Source organism: Apteryx rowi, unplaced genomic scaffold (assembly GCF_003343035.1).
Source record: "Apteryx rowi isolate R43461 unplaced genomic scaffold, aptRow1 scaffold_655, whole genome shotgun sequence".
Lineage (NCBI taxonomy): Eukaryota > Metazoa > Chordata > Aves > Apterygiformes > Apterygidae > Apteryx > Apteryx rowi.
This window is the reverse complement of record NW_020450933.1, coordinates 135,642-154,660: the sequence shown is the minus strand read 5'-3', so window position 1 is coordinate 154,660 and position 19,019 is coordinate 135,642. Positions and strand designations below refer to the sequence as shown.

Genomic DNA, 19,019 nt, shown 5'->3' with positions numbered 1-19,019 from the left:
ATAATGCAAATGATAAAGGGATAAGGCCTCAGCTATTAGTACAGAAGAGAGAAATAAAGAGAAACTGAAGAAAGAATGGTTATTCTGTTCCATCTTCCACCTGCTTTTTCTCCAGCATGGTTTCATCAATGGCTTAGGTAATGATACAAGGATCGTGGTTATTAACTTGCTTCTGAGGGGCTACAATTAAGCTCAAGGGCAGAAGTAGAATTGGGGATAAAATAAAACACTAATCACAAAGGATAAACAAATGCATAACAATGGAATATTCAGCTGTGTAAATAGAGAGCAACTGATTACGTATAAGCTCTAATGAAAAAGATCTGGGAGTTATCATGAATTACAGGCTGAACACATGTCAACAATATTGTCTTCTGGAGGAAAATACACACTTCTCCAATATCATGTTTAAACAATAGTATATCTTGGAAAACCAATAAAGTAATCTTTCAACTCTTCTCAGTGTTGGTAAGGCACCACATGCAACAGTGGATCCAGTTTTTGGGCTCCACGTTTTGGTAAATGTGCAGTAGTTGGACCATGCCCAGAAGGGAGCAACAGGAAAGTCTAGAGAATATGATTTACAATGAAAGCTTGAATAAATTGGAATTGTTTTGCCTGAAGAGAACACTAAATGAAGGTATATATCCTCAGATACACTGGAGGAAGGGAATAATCTGTTCTCCTATGCCCATGGCAAATAGGACAAACAGTAATAGGCTTATATTGCATCAGAGACAGTTGAGGATACACTTTAGGGGAAATTTTCTCATAGTAAATGTAGCAAAGCATGGTTCAGAAGTTTTGTGAGACTTTCAATATTATAGTTTTTGAACAGCAGAGTAGACAAAGCTGACTGAGTAGACAAAACTTGTAAGTAGTTTATCCTGTTTTGGTTTGGATGATTTCCAGTTCTGTAAAATCAAATATTATCAATTGCTAGAAAGTATTCAAAAACACCTTTTTAAACTGTGAATCATTTTAAACCTTTCACAAATGTAAAAATAACCCCAAAACCTTAAGGTAAATAATTTGAATGTGCGTGCATATACATTTGCAAGGTGAATGGAGCCCATGTTAGAGATGGGATTGGATTACTTCGAACAGTTGTTTCTGTTGAAGCTGTGCTCTAAAAGTCCTTGAGCTTTTGCTGCTTAATGGCTGACCTGGTCCTTCTCCGTTTGCCCCTGGAGCAGAAGTACAGAATCTCTGTAATATCCACTGCTGCTTCACCACACAGTAGTATTAAAGGTTGGGTTTTAGGCAGTTCACTTTTTTACTTGCTTAATTAATTTACTTAATTTACTTGATTAGTTTTTTAAGATGAAAGGGGAGGTAGAAGGAAGAAAACATTTTGTTGTATTCTCTTCTTCTCTTCCGCCCTTCTTTGGGCCCTTGTCCCCTCCCTAGTAGTTCTAGTCATCCTCTTAAAGCTTGGACTGGGATTGTCATGACTAAAATTAACTCATAAGGTACTCCTTCTGTGGTGTTTTGGTCATACAAAGGTGGATATTATAGTGGCTTCTCTGCTCCATTTTCAGGAGGCTTCATGGGATGACTAAGTGGCTTCCCCTGGAGCACCTTCTAAAGTGTCCTCATGTTATAGAGAAGAAAGTAGTTATGGTTCTGTCCTCATTCCAGTCCCTTGTAGCCAGGTTCCTACATGAATCTCTGGCTTGTCCCTGCAGTGCTCATAAGTAAACGCCTAGGGAAAAGTAAGAACAGAGCACTGCTTTCAACTATGGGGATTTCCATACGCCCATATGCCAGGTATGGTTTCTGTGTTCTTTGTAACCTGCACAGGACGTTTTTTTCCATATACTTGCCCAGTCTCACTTTAAGTCTTTCTTGTGTCCACAGCATCCTCTGGCTGAAGTTCCACAGGTCAACTGCCCATTGCCTTCTGGTGGATTTGTTTCTATTATTTTAATTTCATCCCCCTCCCATTCATTTATGGGAAGCAACGATGAAAAATCAATCCTTATCCATTCTGTTTCAGCCAGCTTTGACTTTGCAGACCTTTACCACACCCACCAAAATCATCTCTTTTCAGTCCCAGCCTACTCATTCCTATTGTCAGGCCCTTTTCAGCTTTTCTATAGTCTTCTTGAGACCAGCACTTAAGATGTGAGCAGGCCATGGATTTGTACAGTGGTCATACTGATGTTCTCTTCCTTTCCTAGCAATTCCTGCCATTTCATTTTGTTCTTTTGACTGCTACCAAGCTGGTATTTCCAGAGAGCAGTCCTTCCAGAGCAGGACTGCTACCAAGCTGGTATTGGTACTTGACCCAAGATCTTGCTCGTGAAAGGTAATGGGCAGCTCAGACCCACTTGTTTTGTAGATGAAGTTCAGACTACTTTTTGTCTGTGTGTATCACTTTATGTGTATTTACTGTGACCTACCTGGAATAACTTCATGTTATTAGCAAAATTTGTTAGGTAACTGTTCATACTGTCTTTTGTGTTGCTGGGCAATGTGTTGAATGGCAGAGATCTCTGTGGAGCATTGCTGAGGTGTCTCCATCTGTGTTCCTCAAACTGTTAGGAATCCCTTCCCCTCTCTCCCTTCCCCCTCCCTTTTACTTAATGCAACCTGGCAGCACTTGTTTCATTGAAACACAAAGGATGAGGTCCAGGAGAACAGATTGAAGAATGAGATGTGTGCCTTCAAAAGTCTTTGCTGTGAGGTTGTTTCCGTTTGAGAAACATGTTGATTACCTTGAGATCCTTCTGTCAGTGCTCTGATGTGACAGTAGAGTACTTCTCAGTCCAATCGACTTGCACAAAGTCTCTGACGCTTTGTAGTTAAGACAACTCAATATGGCAAGGATACGTTTTTGCCTTTGAATTTAAGTATCTCGTTCATTCATTTACTTAAACTTTTCAGAAGATGCTGTTGGCCGATGCTGCTTGCTCGCTCACTTTCTCTGTAGGTTCCTATCTCAACCTGTAGAATAGGTAAAGAAATGATAAAACATACTGGTCTCCCCTCCTTTCTATTCCTTTTATACCTATCCCCCTCAGCAATATTTTGACATATGTGGGGGGGGGAGGGGATATTTTTCTCAGAAGGATGGGAATTTGGACTTGTATGATTCCAGATACTTACCTATCTTGTACGATTGCTGTAACATACACCCCAATTTAAAAGTTGTTATTGATTGGAAACTTAGGGGTTGTCAGTTCTTCAGCATCTCAGTTAAAAACTGCACTAGAAGAATTAATAAATCGCCATTTTGTTTTTCAGCTATGGCAGCCATTCGGAAAAAACTGGTTATCGTGGGTGATGGTGCCTGTGGAAAGACCTGTCTGCTGATTGTATTTAGCAAAGACCAATTTCCTGAAGTGTATGTTCCCACTGTGTTTGAAAATTATGTAGCAGATATTGAAGTGGATGGAAAGCAGGTACGTATACAGTTCTGTAACAGTTAAATGGACATGCTTTTATTCTGAAAAGCATGGAGATCTTTGTTTATTAAAGAAGTTCAGTACACATGCTTACTGTTATGTTGCAAATACATTTCTAAATATTAAACATGCTTCCATGAATAAATATTGACCTTGCTAGATCCTGCTTATATATAATGTCTGTTTAACAATATATTTCTGATCTTATACAAGTTGAGATTTTAAAAACATACAGTACTTCCAAGTAAAATGTTGCAGTAGGTGGAAGTGGATGGAATAATTCAAAGATGTACCTACATGCAAGAACACTAAGCCACTACCTTTGGAATTGCATAGCAGAGTCCCTGTTTTGGTTGGGACCTGATATCATGATTATGAAGACAGTGGTTCCTGGAGATGGTCTTTTTTCATATACATTCCTGGCACACACAATCATCTTTAGAACAGATGACTGGCAGGCTTCAAAAGGACTTGATTGTTGCAGTACATCAGCATCATCTGTCCTACCTGTCTGAAGGAATGCACTTCTCAGCAGCTAAGCATACCTGCAGCTCACTGACATTCATTTTTAGTTTGTTGTTCTGTAAATGAATTGTTAAAATATTTCAGTTTTTAAGTATTCTGAAAATTCATTTTCAGTCTCTGACCTCTGAGTCCTTAATGTTTGCCAAACCAGCAAACATGCCAAACCCCTGCTCCAAGAGGCAGTTTTCATAAAGCTGCTGTCTGATAGCTGGATAGGTTACCTTCTGCTTTTATGTCACGCTAGGTAGTGTGGGAGGTGTAGAACCGCCACTTTCCAGGACACTCTGGAAGCACCTGAAGCAGAAACTTTGCACCTTGAAAGCCCAACTATTTTCAAAACCTTTTAGGCAACCATGCTTTAGGTCTCTGTGTTATTACTTTAACCACACAAAACTATGACTGTGCCATAGATTTTCATTTAACAACCCTCATAGGTCCTCATTTAACAATGTGGCAATTTATGGTGATGGAGGTGCTGAGTTCCCCATTTTTTACCTTGCTCTGTCATGTGCTTTTGCCCTGGATTCAGGTACAATCAGAATATCTTTCAGTCGCTTCTAGTTCAGATATAGTGACAGATTCAGCACAGTTACTCAGTTTCATTTCTGATTTGGGGAAAAAAAAAAAGAGCCAGGTTTGGGTTTTGTCTTGAATTTGATTTTCTAATGCTACAGGCATGGATTGCCTGTTGTTTTAGTCATTAAAGTTGATGCTTTTCCAGTCTTAAAAAAAACCAAACAACCTTCTCTTCCATGATATGAATATACAGAAAATATTTTCATTTTAGACTAATAATAGAATATGTTCTCCTCCCAAATTACAGTTTCTGCAATTACTATATTGTATCTTAGACTCTGAGGGCTATTGGGTACATTAAGATATGTATGATATCCATTTCTGTCTCTTATCGCCTGGTCAGATGCAGCCTGCCTCATTCCCTTCTGCCTGAATCTCTGCATCTCTAAATTGGTTGAACGGGGAGTCATGCCCTATCAGCCTCACACAGCCAGTATCTAGATAAAAATTGCACGAGCAGCTTGAGCAGTGTGTTTTCTGTTGTGTGAAATTCAGCTGACATTTCTACAACTACATGACATACTTATCCAAGCACTTTGTCTTCTGAACACCTAATTACACGAGTTTGTGGAAGAGCTATGCTAAAGACTCTTCTGTTTGACAGCTGCTTGTCTGCTGTCCTTTTAGAAGAGCATTACCAGAAATCTTCAGAAGCCCTATGAAGAAGAAACGGTGATGATGAGAGATGTGCCTTTTCAGATAAGCCAGAGGACCTGATTTCAGTGTTATCTGAGGGATCCCTCAGCAGACATTGTGGTGGAAAAGATGAATGTTTGCCACAAAATTCACATTTGCAACTGTGAATGCAGAGAGAATTCTGAGAGGAGTCTGTATCTCACTGAAATACAGAAGAATTTCTTTATATGCATATAACTAAGGCTGTGTATCTTAACAGTTTAACCAGACAGTTGCACTGCGTGTTCAAGCTCACTTTGGGTTTCAGATCTGCTTGTTTATCTTTTTCTGAGCTGCTGTGAGAGTTTTTTCAAAAACTTTTGTGCATAAGAGCTGAGAAAAGAGGAGGCTCACTCGGTCAAATGACAGCCACATCAGAGAATCCCAAACAATAGCATATCTTCAAGAGTTTGATTAAAATGTTTAAATTTCCTAATTTAAATATTGGCTATTGCTTCTACACTTTTAAACAATCCTGTTGTGTTGTTCTCCCCTAGCACCATCATAAGTATAAATATTGAAAACATGGGCTACGTTATTCAGTTCTTAGCAACAAAGACTTTTGCACACAAATCGGCTTTATTTCAAGGCAAATTGCAGGTTCAGATTCTTGCTGTGATGAAGGTTTAATGAATTTGTGTACAAATGAGTACTATCTTGACATTTCTTAGTCATTGCAGGTTCCAGCTGTAAATCAATTGGAAATGTGCATAATCCTAAAAGGCATATGCTTAGAGAGTTCTCTTTCACTGAAAATGGATATTTCTGGAATGTTTATCAAAGAGATTCCCAGGCCTCTGGAGCTGATTCCCTTTGAATCTTCTGTATTGCTTTTATTTTAGTAGCTTTTAATGTCTCTCACAAAATTGATAATGATCATGGGTATAATGAAAAGTCTCTTAAACTGCAGTAAATTGATTTTTTGGAGTTACAGAACGGGAAGTTTCTAATAGTTCTCCTGTGAAAGCCTTGTATTCTCCTTTCAAGTGGTGTTGAGTGAAATCTTTTTATCCATTTTGCTTGGGTTGCTAGTTTCTGAATCAAAGCTTCCCTGATGGTTTGGCTTACTGCCATGATCTTTCTTCCACAGGTCGAGTTGGCTTTGTGGGATACAGCAGGACAAGAAGACTATGATCGACTTAGACCGCTTTCTTATCCAGATACTGATGTTATACTTATGTGTTTTTCAATTGATAGTCCTGATAGTTTAGGTAAGTATATCAATAATTGAATCAGAATTGTTTCTCTGTATCTCTCTGTCCCCTAGGAGATTATACGGTGCAATCTATTTCCATGTGTTGTAATGAGTGAGAGCATTTTTAGCTTCAAAATTAGTATTGGTTCAAGTATATAGCCTTCAGAAATTATGATCTTAAAGGAATCTATTTTTTTCAAGAATATTAAGTGGCATTTTGAAAGCCTCAGCAGCATGCTGGTTTTATGCAGGGCTCTGCTGAATAATTAGAGCAACACTTAACAGCGGAGGCAGCTTATTGGTTCAGTTCAGTCACCCAGATCTGGCAGTGCAGAGGGTCTGACTAGCCGAGAAAGTGTTGTCAGTGTGCTCATCCCTTGGGAAGTGCTGCTTTGTTGACCCCAAGCAAACAGACTGTAGCTGCACTCGTACATCTGGATGTCCACTGAGTGGTATAGCCCACCCAAGGTTTGTGGGGATTTTTTGATAGTTTTTTTATTTCTCCTTGTAAAGTGAGAATTCTTATACCCTCAGGCAACATTATATCCAGGACAATATAGTAACTCCCCTTCTGTATAAATGGGAATGCTAGCTCTGTGTTTTCATCTTTTTTTTCCCCCTCTGTTTAATCAAGAGAGATCAGCCTGAAACATGCTAAATCATTTGGTCCCAAATAGCCTGTTGCATGGAAGAGAGCTTGACACAGAAAGGGATAGCTTTCTTACTTGTGGAAGATGATGGCAGAGGCTGCAGATTTAGGCTATCCTAGTCTGTTCTCCAGTGACTGAAGTATCATTGCAGTGGAGAAGACAGAAGAAAAGACTTGTTTGATTTATGATTTGTAAGCTCTGAAAACATGTTTCAAACACCTACTCGTGCATTGGATGCTCATCTTTTCTGTGTGGAGTCCAAGACTGAAATTTTAAGTAACAGATTTAAAAATCTGATGCAGATATGCATGTGTGTGATCCTGCAAAGTGGTTTTTTGAAGAGGGTAAAGAGCAGGAGATAGAGATGCTCTTATATCTAAGACTGAAAGCATTTCTGGAACTTTGATTTCTTTCCCATTAAAATAGTGAATACCCCTCCAGTGTAGTCTCCTAAATAACTACTTTGTGGTAGGACTTTCTTAAACAAGTGAAAGAACTACTGCAAAAATTCAGGTACCTGCTTCTCAACAGGGTGTTTGTTCACTAGTTGCTATTTTTGTAGATTGTTATTAGAATGCAGATGATGATAAGAAAAATCTTTACATGCTTAGATTCTGTGGGCGTGAGAGTGTGTGTGTGTGACACCAGCTGTACTTTGACAAGGACCTTGGGTATGATGACTGACTGGTGTTTGTAGCTGGTCAAAAGTACATCCATACATTGTGCATAGAGGCAGTTCCTTGCCAGGAAAAATGAGATCCCTCTGTTCTATATATAAATGAAGAGTGTCAAATCTACTTAAGTGGTGCTCATAAAGGAGATACAAATTATCTCCCAAATATATTAAACCACTGAATCCGTCAGAGTTTTCTACTGCAAAGACCGTCATGATCACTGCAAGCTGTTCTCAAAGAGGCTTTTTTCCACACCTCTGCTCCTGCCTCCTGGAGTTGGATCTCAAGACGAAACCAAGAATGAGACAAAAAGGAGGCGTGAAGCACAAAAATGCAGTTCGTGTAAGGATTAGTCTTGAATATATCTGCCCCAGTTGTCAAAAAATACTGTTCCTGCCACAATTCATAGAAGGTTTGAGTACATGAGCAAACAAAATATTCCTTAAGATGTTACAGTGGCATTACAGACTGACTGGGATAATGCCTGAAGGCTGTTCAGTCTGATTTGTTGTCTTGCTTCTGAAGGGTAGCAGTCATGGAGCTGGGTGTAAGAGACAGTGTCCGCCTAGAAGAATCAATGCCAGCTTGACATCTGATCTCTCTCTCCATCACTTCCACCAGATCCTGCATTTAAAGACATACTTCATTTTCTTCGTCTCCCTCTGAAACAGTTCGAGGTTCAGTTGGCAGCAGAGCTATAGTCATGCCTGGCATGGCTGTTATGAGCTACACGTAGGGTTTGATCTGTGTTCAGCCCTACTGCATATGCTGCTGCGTTGGGAGCTGCAGAGCTAACTGGCCACTGTCAAATAAAGATGGATTACTGAACTCTGAAGATAGAAGTGTTTCCATGAAGCCAAGCTGTTTTTTCCTCCCTCTCCTTGTTTTCTGCTCACCAGTGTCAGGGTCCCTGTGTCACTGGGGAGTGGTAGAGAGAGAAATGAACTGCCAGACAGCTCTTTGGGTATGAGACAGCTAGAGGCTTGCACCCCTGTAGCACAAAACTAGCTTCAAAAAGCTTGTGTATAGTTACTCTTTCAAGCAAGAAAATTATGCCATAATAGTTAATATCTCTTCAAAAGCTGAAGGGAATTTCATGAAGATAAAAAGGGGTATAGAGCCTGCAGGTATATCCCCTGCCAAATCTTAGATGTCTCAGAGTTTCTGAAAGCAACGCCTGAATGTTTTAGGCTGTTCAACACTTTCTGCTGTAAAGAATTTATCAAAACTATGCCCTCAGAAGCCTCAAGTCTTACATTTGCAGTGCCAATTAAAAAAAAAAAAAGTAGGGAAGCTATGTTAGGAAACAAAAGATTCTTGCATATGAGTGCAAATTAATTTGCTGTAGATACAGAGAAATGGAAAATCTGCAACTGACATAAGTTTTTTTCTGTGCATCTGTAACTGGCATATAGAATAAATTTTCTTCTATGTTAATGGGACATTTTGGAGGGATTGTTTGGTTTTCTTTTTAAGAGAAAGAAGAGATGTAAAAACTTGTGCTTCAAGGTTGTGCCCATTTTCAGCTTCTGGAGATAAAGAAAATGTTTCTTTTGAAGCAGAGTATTCCATAACTCTTTACTTCAGAGTTCTGCATGCTGTTCTTTGAAGTATCTGATGCTAAGTGTTGTCAAGTAGTTCCTGAGAGATGTAGGGAAACCAAAAGTTTAGGTATCCTTCAGCTTTGAAACTACCATAGACTAGCATGTCTTTTTTGGTAATACCAGAGCAGGCGTATTTGTTTCCCAAATTAAAAGCAGGAAAAGAGAATCGGGGTGGATTAGCAAGCTAAAACCAATCAGACAGCAGATCCAAACTTTAAAAGAAAACTAGCTCAAGTACTGGATGTCATTATAGTCACTTTTTTCTTTTTTTTTCTTTTTTCCCAGAAAACATCCCAGAGAAGTGGACCCCAGAGGTGAAGCATTTCTGCCCCAATGTGCCTATCATCTTGGTAGGAAACAAGAAGGACCTGAGGAATGACGAGCACACAAGACGAGAGCTGGCCAAAATGAAGCAGGCAGGTTCCTTTCAGATTGTCTTGCAATAAGTGAAGGAAGTGTGTGGGAGCTGTACCAGAGCATTAAATGGGCATTTGCAGCTTACTGCCAGCTTCCTGTGACTTGCAGAAAAACAGAATGGAAACTGGACATGTTTCTGTGACAGAAACCACAAAGTATATATCACCTTTGAGTGCTTGTTTTCTGACATTGTATATTTTAAAAGGCATTTTCAACAATGAAATTGCTATATTAGGAACTGTTAGGTTCCTGACAGTCAGCTGTTCCAGGCTGAAGAACTGGATTCATGAGGTAGAAATGAAGTAATTTGGAGACATTGACACATCAAGTACATACATGCTTGAATTTTTGTTCTTTATTTTTTATGTTCAGGATGTATAAGGAAACGGTTTCATTGGTAGGTGTTTTGAAGTAATAACCACAGATGCTGTAGCTCTTTCCTGACCATACAGCTTAGTTTCATTTTCAGATCATGTCTGAACTCCCCCCAGCTTGGGTATAAGACTGCAAATATTCTGCTCCATCCTGGACTTTTTGTTCCTGTTGCATAATATTTATTTTTAGACAAAGACTGATGAGCCAATGTGGAGAATTGTTCATAGGCTTTTGTTACTATTATGGCAAAGAGTTGCATAAGTGCTTACTGTTACATATAAGTAATCTTTTGCTTGAATTTCAAAACGTCCTGTGTCTTTTAAACTCAGAGGTGTTGTAAAACCTGTAATGTCCTCAAGCATTGGCACAATATGCAAGTATACACACAGTCTGTGTAATCCAAGCTGAGAAATGCAATAAAGCATACAGCATCTTGAGTAAATATGCAAATTTTATTTTAAATTTCCCTTTGATTATTTAAAAGCATCAATCACAGCAGACCTGTTAATAAAGTAGCCTATTACTTACACTCATTTAATCTAGGAATTTGTTTGCATTTATTGAGAAGCTGAATGGGGAAGAAAATAATAGCATGTTTTGATGCATTTTTGGATTGTGCTTATCTGGGCTTGCTTTTGTGTTGTTACAGGAGCCTGTCAAACCTGAAGAAGGAAGAGATATGGCAAACCGCATTGGTGCATTTGGGTATATGGAGTGTTCGGCAAAGACCAAAGACGGTGTGAGGGAGGTTTTTGAAATGGCCACTAGAGCTGCTTTGCAAGCACGGCGTGGCAAGAAAAAGTCTGGGTGCCTTCTCTTGTAAAGCGTGGCCAGGGGAAGATGGCCAAAGGAGCACCCTGCACTTGAGTAATTTTGAAGTGCTGTTTATTAATCTTAGTGTATGATTACTGGCCTTTTTCATTATCTATAATTTACTTAAGAGATTTAAAAATCAAGTCATCTTGCTACCAGTATTTAGAAGCCAACCATGATTTTTATAACAATCTGCATCAAATTCATCTGTGCACCCAAGGTTAACCTCAACATTCCTCTAACAAACCTTTTCTGCACTCACAGGATATGCCAGGCGCTAACTGAAGACAATTCTTTATCTTCTTTCTCCTCTCTAGAAAGAGAAAAAGCTGGCAACACAGAGGATTGGTCTGTAACTACTTTATAACTAATGTCCTATTCTAATTGAGTACAACAGTTAAATGGCTGTATGTGGAATCAAGTGTAGCTTCAGTGCTATCACATTTAGAAAGATTTGATTTCCATGGCTCTGTGGTGTAAAACATTAGTTTGAAAATGTGATCACTCTGAAATGACCAAGTCCCATTCAGCTAAGGAAAAGTGAGGGTTCTGTGGTTTCATGTTAGTTACCTTTTAGTTACTGTGTAATTAGTGCCAGTTTAAATGTATGTTACCAAAAATAAATCTATTTACCCCAGCTTAGATGTAGTATTTTTTGTATAATTGGATTTCCTAATACTGTTACTTGTAACCTCTGCATTAAGGTGTTCTGGGTTTTTTAAGAAACTGTATTTGAAATAAAGTCCGATGGAAAGCAGCTGATTCTTTTCCCCTGTTCATTTGTAAGACTGACCCATTTGAATGATTTGAGTGGTCTGCATACCCAGGAGGAGTTTTTTCCATGACGTGCCCTAGGGATGAGAAAAGACAGCCTGCTCACCCTCAAAGCTTCTGAACTGTTCAGTTGCCTTAAGTTCATTGCTGGACCCAATTTCAAAATTAAAAAATGCAACTTTTTGTGTAAGTTTGGTTACCATGTAGTGATCAGACTCCTAACCTGTGAACTTCTTGCTGTTCTGCAGCCAACTAGACTCTTTCTGTATTTTCATTTTTCCAACAACTAATAGAATAAAGGCAGTTTTCTAAGCTCCCTGTATCCTGGTGTCTGTATTCCTCACTCTGGGGTTTTTGGCCCAGCATCTGACAACCTGAAGCAAAAAAGTTGCAAGTCTTTTTTTTTTTTTTCCCTCCTCTCCACTGCATATCTAGTTCCTGTAGTGGTTTCCAAACGCTGCAGCACAGACCAGCCATGGAATCCCTCACCCTGCCTCACCCTATGGTGAGTGGCAGAGCTTCCCCAGAAGCCTCTTGCTGAAGACTTTTCATATTCAAACCAAAACAGATTCTCCATCAGCTGAGATGAATTTGCCATCTTGAATGTGAGTACAGACTAGGAGGAGGAGGAGAGGAGGGGTATGTAGGAAGATGGGGGTGTTAAGAAGACACTTGCAGTAGAAGCATGCTGGTGGCATGCAGCATCCTGGTCTGGATTGTCATACACGTTCTGCACTGCATTGTGGCACATGAGATGTTGCATATGGTTATATTTGTATGTAATCTGCCATTTTCATGAGGGATGCCTTTAAGTGCCGCAATGAGGAAAGCGATCTTGTGCATCAGAACTGATATGGAATAGCAGTGTGCATCTCTGCATTTGTGCTGTTGAGCTGACAGTGCCAAAAAGCTGAGCGTGAAGGAGTCTGCATTTTGCTGATGAGTGGTGTAAGGGAGCACCTGGCTGCATCTGAGTTGTGTGCTAGAAATATTTGTTAGTTTGGGTTTGTTTTTGTTTTTGTTTTTGTTTTTTTTTGGGGGGGGGGGTCACATTTTTTGGACAATATTCCTTATTCCTTTTCCTGCAACAAAGGAGTAACAGCCCCAGGTGGAGGCCTGCGAGGTGTCCCATACTCCTGTACCTACAGTCCATTGTCCTCCCTCAGCAGCCATGGACACCATGGAGTTAACTGTCTGGCCAGCATAGTAATGTGGTGGCACCCGGCCCCACCCTTCCTCTTCTTCCTCTTTGCCTGTTTTCCAACAGGAAGTTCTCAGCCGCAGCTGCCTGTTGCCTATAAGGATTTCTTTTTCTTTGTATTTTTAATGAGCTTACTCATTCCTGTGCAGTTCTCATTTTTTCGTAGTTCAGAAAAAATGTGAATTTCTTGGTCTTGCTGAGCCAGAGTAGTAGAATGCTACAGTCACAGTTACGAAGCAGCTCTTTGGCCACAGGGGTTTTGAATCAGGTCTGTGTGCTCTTGCGGCCCAGCTCATGGGTTGTGTGTCCATCTGCTCTTCTAATCAGAAGCAATTAATTTGCTATCTCAGTTTTAATTTAAGCTCCCTTTAATCTACAGAACTATCATCCCAGTCTCCTCTGTCTTTTCCACCAGCTGGCATTAGTTCTCCAGACCTTATCTGCCTTTCTCCAAGTTCAGATCTGCTGGTAAGTCAGTGTCTCCACTTGTGGCCATATGCTCCAGCTCTCTTTCCTGGCTTCTTGGACAACTGGCATTGGAGCAGAAACCAGTTTATGACTGCATGGTATTAAGTTATCAGTCTTTCACAACCTAATCTTGCTTTTAAAGGTGAGCAGTCTGGCTCCCTTTGTATTCAAATCACATCTCTTACCTCTACTGGCTATGTTTATTCCAGAAGAAAAGGAGCTGAAGATGTGGATAGCCAGACCAGAACGAGGCAATGAGAGCTCAGCACTCATGGAGAGCAATCCAACCAGGCAAAGATGTGCCAAAGGGACAGAGTAGCAACAGGGGAAAAGCTTAGAAGCAAAGCACAAGTCCCCTGCTTGAGTAAGGAGAGCCCTGGCAAGGGGAGTGGGAGTTTGACTCCAGAAGCAGGAGACAGGAAGGTGTGTTGTGACCTCTTAATAAACATCACTGTTACTCTTAAATAGCACTAGTCTTGTCTTCTTACTTCATAGGACAACTACAACTTGTCAGACACCTCAAATGGGGTCCCCTGAGCCCAGCTAGTCCCCGGGGTGTTATTTCAAGGGAGCTCTTGGCATTCCTCTGGGTCTAAGTTCAGCTGGTTCTACAAAATGTGTCTAGGCACAGGGCATAGCTCAGAGCCAAAAAAGTTCAGCTAATCCAGTCAGTTTCCTCAAAACTTGCTCGTTACGGAAGGGAAAGGCCTAACCTACTCTTGTTTGAAAAATTCAGGGCTCCAGAAATAAGCTCCCTACTTCAAATGCAATCCCCAGATCCAGACTGAGGCTCAAAGATGACAGTCTGGGCAAGCATCAAAATCGGCAGCAAGGTTGGCTAAAGAGAAGCTGCCTGTGCGGCCACAGCATTGCCCTAGAGGTCACCCTGAGGAAAAGTGCTTCTTTTTCAGTTCACAACAGCTTGCAGTGCCCAAGAGGCAGGCAATGAATCTGCATAGACTGTAACCATTGATTTGCTCAAAAGCAAGCATGGGCCATGTGTCTCTGTTCATCTGATCAGATGTTTTTCTGAGGCTTGCTCAGGTGTCCCTGATCTCAGGACAGTTGTCATGACTTCTGATATCAATGCTGTAACATGTTGCAAAAAACACAGGTTTTCTGAAATGCCTGAAGATGCAAGATAATCAGGCAAAGGTCCTAAAACTCCCTGCAACTAGGAACTATTCCAGCTTCTAGTTGCTGACGCAGGTGCCAAGAGCAACACTGCTAGATTCTCCAGTCACCTGGGAACCCAAGTCAGAGGTGCTGTTGGAAGGGAGAGAGACATTGTTTGGTGACTATTAGTTTCAGTGCCAGCTGGTATTATGATGAGTCTCTAATATCAAGCAGAAAAGTTAACAAACAGCAGTAAAATAAAAGCAAGCTGGAGGGCCCTGTGTGTCAGAGCCCTGAATGTATTCCCCCCCTTCTGGGGTTTGGGCTGCCTGGGCTCAGGGCCAACTCTGATAAGCAGCTGCCTGACCCTGAAACTGTTGTGAAGGCAGAGCTTTTTGAAAAAAAAAAAAAAAAAAGACAGAAGCCTCAGCAGGGGTTTCCCCCCTTCTCTGGGGAGTGCATAAGCTGAGGTCCTCGTTCTTGGTCCCTGCCAAGCTCTGCTGCTGCATGGTCCTGTTGATCCTGACCCACGTATTTCATCTGCTGGCTTGACCTCGGATCTGCCTTATCTTGGTGAGAAGTCACCTTGCCATGACTCCTGCCCATTCTTGCTGCTTCCTGGCATTGTGTTTGACAGTTGCACTGAACTGAATCCTCTAATAAAAATTATTCTGTGCTATGGGTGTTCTGGAGAAGCATAATGTTTCAACACAAAAGACTCATGGAGGAGTATTTAGGCCATATTGCCTGTAGGAGGTATAAGCAACAGTTAGTGTAACTCACCTAGGACTGAACCCAAACCATAATAAGAAGAGCAGCTACTACTTTATGATGTAAAACTCCCTAAAACAGACCACAGAGGTAAGGCAAGAAATGGAAAAGCTGGGGATGGGGAAAAGCAACTGCTGAAGTAAACGGAGGCATTACCAGCCTCAAAGAACTGGAAAAATTATAAAAGATACCTAAAACAGAACTTGTGAGCTCTCAGAACAAGAGGAGCTGAAGGTACCTCTCCCATAGCTGTCTCTGGGGTATCAGGCAGATGGCTCGGTGAATTGTCATTAACAAGGTTTCCATAGAAGTGGCTGATTTTGCACAGTCAGGTACATCTCCGGTAAAGCTTGGGCATGAGAAGACAAACAGGCTTTATTTCAGCTGATGACTGCCCAGTTGCCTGCTCCCCAGGCTTAACAACTGGGCAGCCTCCTTCCAAAGGACAAACGTACAGTGCCAGTGGTCCAGCCCATTTATCAGCGATGCTTGATCACTCTGAACTGATTCAGCCTCAAACTCCTTTTCTGCAGCTTTTCAGAGCATCTCTTTCACACATGCAGAACACTCTGATCAGTGTTTTCCACAGATGCTGCCTAACTCTAGGCCCTCTTCAGATTCAGAGTGCCTCCCTTTTCCTCCTCCTGGGGCAAAAAATGAAGGCGTTTGCTATTTCTTTTATAAGCTGCTCTGCTTTAGCAATAATGTCCTAGGGGAAAGTGGCAGTTGTGAGAGCTACAACCCCTCACACTGCATTTTGCTGTTCATATACTTGTACACTGTCTTGTGACCACAAAGGCTTTAGCTCATGGGGCAGTTTCAGATTGTGTTGATTTTTCCATAGCCTTTATGAGAATTTATGACACTCGTGTATTATCTATGGATCTGTAAACAACCTAACTCTGTGGTTTTAATTAATGTCAAGCCTTTCTATAAAGACTTGAAAAAGGCTATCACACAAGAACTGGCTATTGTAGCATAGCACAAGATGACATTAAACTCAGTTAACTGATCGAATGCTACATGATCCAGTGCAGGTCACTGGTATAAACATCGCTGTGTGTGCAAGGACCCAAACGTTATCTCTGATGAAGCACCAAAGGAGCCTATCAAGGAGGCTGGCGTCCCCACCAGCACTGGTGCAGGGGAGGCCACAGGGTGCAGCCTCAGGCAACGCAGCCTCCAGTTCTGGGCACAAGTGGGGAGAAGGGAAGAGAGAAAAGGGAAAAATGGAGAAAGGGGAGGAAAGCAAAAAGGGAGAGGCAAAATGCAGAGGGGAAAATGAAACCAGAGGGGAAAAAAGGAAAGTGATTTTTACACAAAGGGAAAAGAAAGCCGGGACATGCTAGCTGGGCCCTGCAGGCATCGCAGCCTCCCCAGGCCCTGCCAGGCCCCGCCGAAGCCTGCAAGCGTGGCCGGGCCGGGAGCCAGCTCCCGGCTGCCGGCGGCAGGGGGGCGGCGGGCGGCGGCAGGGGGGCGGCGGGGCCCCTCGCGCTACGAGCCCCGGCAGCCCCGCCCATAGGGCGGCGCGAGGCTGCGGCTGCGGCTGCGCCGAGGCGGGGAGGCGGCGGCCGCATTGCTTGCCATGGCGGCGAGGGGAGCGGCGGCGGCGAGCGGCCTGGCGGGGCTGCAGGCGCGGCCGCTGGGCGCGGCGGAGCCGCTGGCCCTGGACTCGCTGCTGGGCCGGGTGCTGCTCGTGTCCAACGTGGCGTCGCTCTGAGGCACCACGACCCGCGACTTCGTGCAGTTCAACGAGCTGCAGCGGCGCTACGGCCCCCGCGGGCTTGTCGTGCTCGGCTTCCCCTGCAACCAGTTCGGGCACCAGGTACTGCCGGCGGCGAGGCGGCAGCCGGCCGGGACCGCGGTAACCGCGGGTTAACGGTTCAGGAGGCCGGTTGAGGGGTAACCCGCCTCGGCGAGCTCCGAGGGACTCGGCGCCCGGAAGCGCAGCCCCGGGTCTGCGGGGAAGGCGGGGGGCCCCAAGCAGCGGCCCCTCTGCTTCAGGAGCCCCGACGAGGAGCTTCCCCACCCCCGGGGGAGCTCGGCGCTGGAGCTGCTGGGTCCTGCCTGGAGTCTCGCACTTTGTTTTCCTGCTTGTTCCTTTTGTTTGTTTTCCTGTTTGTTTTTTTCCTATTAGGAGAATGCCACAAACGAGGAAATTCTGCAGTCGCTGGAACACGTTCGTCCCGGGAACGGCTACAAGCCCAACTTCACCTTGTTCGAGAAGTGCGATGTGAACGGGAAGGATGCCCACCCACTCTTCACCTTCTTGAAAGAGGCGCTGCCCTTCCCACATGATGACCCCTCCTCGCTGATGACTAACCCGCAGTACATCATCTGGTCCCCTGTGCGCAGGAATGACATCTCCTGGAACTTCGAGAAGTTCCTCATTGGCCCGGATGGTGTGCCCTTCAAACGCTACAGCAGGCATTTTGAAACCATCAAGATCCAGGATGATATTGAATTGCTTCTTCAGAAAGTTCCTAAGAATGTTCTTGGTTAAACCAGAGCTTTGCTGAGACCTGTCAGGCCTGTTGCTGAATGTGTGAGAGGAATCTCTGCTTCCTGCTTGGTTTGTTAGGCTTGTGCCTGCTTTTCTAGTGGGGGGCTGCTCACTCTGGTGGTAGAATTCTAATGTCCTTGCAAGTTTTACTCATGAGAGTGCATCTTCCAAATTCTTGAAGTGTACTTGATGTTTTAAAAGTTGCATGTGAATGTTTGGAAAGCTACTCAAGGGGAAGCAGCTTTGAGCCTCTGAATAAAAAATGTGTACTTTCTCTAAGGCTACTGCTTGATAAATCTGGGATAGCTGGGTAAAGTATGGCTACCACACTACATGTTCATCAGCTCGTGTGTGTGCCCACAGACCTGACTCATGCTACACAAGTATGGCATGTAATCAGACTGAAATCTGAACACAAAGAAAAAAAAACTTGATGGGTAGACACTGTTTGCAAATGATGAATCAATGCTGTGTCCTATTCTCTGCGTAACTAGCTTGTCAGAACAGGAAAGCAGCATAGAATAGAAATACCTTGCCAGACTCTACTTGGCCTCACTCGAGGCTTGCCTGCATAAGAAAGATAATGCTGGCACAGGACCAAGGTATGAATTAGCCTCCAAATTCCTAGTTTGGATAGTGATAAGAGGCCTGGACAGTATGGACACTAGATTAATAAATGTTTAGGGAGGTATAGGGGTAGTTCTGAGTTTGTGTTGAATGTTGTGCTGTTCTGATGGCACTTGCAAATGGCTTGGGGAAGAACAGCCATCCTGATTCAGACCAAGGTCCACCTAATTACTTGGCCTCTGTCAGTGGATGCTTAGGGGGGACTAAGGCCACAAGCAGCATGCCTGGTAACAGAAGCACCTCTGCCCCCTTTCCAGCTCAGCGATCTCCTGTGTTTACTGTGTTTTGTTTTGGTGGTAGCCCAAAACAGATCTCTGCATACTTGCCCAGTGCCACGTTAAGCTCATGTAACCTTATTGCACCCCCACCACCTTGTAACACACTGAATTAGATGAAGAATCAGCTTATCTTGTTTGTTTTGAACCTGGTTTGCGTAAGCTCCATTTGCTTCCCCCTAGTTCTTATGCTGGACAAGAGAGCAAGCAGTCTCCATCCACTGATGGCAGGGCAGGTTATTTCTTTCTCAGACTGAAAAATCCCATTTCAGCCATTCCTCATATGGGAGCCATGTCTTACCTTAGATTGTAGCTTAGCTTTCAGGCACAACAGTTGCATGCAACATTCAAAGTGTGGGTGAGCCAGGAT

General features: G+C 42.8%; 2 protein-coding genes and 1 long non-coding RNA gene across 4 annotated transcripts in view; all 3 read left to right on the top strand.

Annotated features, from left to right (window-relative positions):
* The window catches only part of RHOA (ras homolog family member A), a 28,575-nt gene extending 16,565 nt beyond the window's left edge, over window positions 1-12,010 (top strand). For both annotated transcript variants that reach the window (XM_026084938.1, XM_026084939.1), the window contains exons 2-5: window positions 3,250-3,407; window positions 6,277-6,397; window positions 9,595-9,725; window positions 10,751-12,010. In XM_026084938.1, the coding sequence (XP_025940723.1) occupies window positions 3,252-3,407; window positions 6,277-6,397; window positions 9,595-9,725; window positions 10,751-10,924 (582 nt within the window). In that variant the 5' untranslated portion in view covers window positions 3,250-3,251 and the 3' untranslated portion in view covers window positions 10,925-12,010. The remainder of the gene's footprint in view (window positions 1-3,249; window positions 3,408-6,276; window positions 6,398-9,594; window positions 9,726-10,750) is intronic.
* Window positions 12,011-12,303: 293 nt separating this feature from the next.
* Window positions 12,304-14,340, top strand: LOC112975196. The gene is made up of 3 exons (XR_003256510.1): window positions 12,304-13,157; window positions 13,269-13,357; window positions 13,567-14,340. It is a non-coding gene; the product is annotated as an uncharacterized LOC112975196 (long non-coding RNA).
* A 2,474-nt stretch (window positions 14,341-16,814) lies between these two features.
* Window positions 16,815-18,021, top strand: GPX1 (glutathione peroxidase 1). The gene is made up of 2 exons (XM_026084937.1): window positions 16,815-17,069; window positions 17,382-18,021. The coding sequence occupies exons 1-2, from the start codon at window positions 16,830-16,832 to the stop codon at window positions 17,745-17,747; spliced, it is 606 nt and encodes a 201-aa protein (XP_025940722.1). The 5' UTR covers window positions 16,815-16,829; the 3' UTR covers window positions 17,748-18,021.
* Window positions 18,022-19,019: the final 998 nt, after the last annotated feature.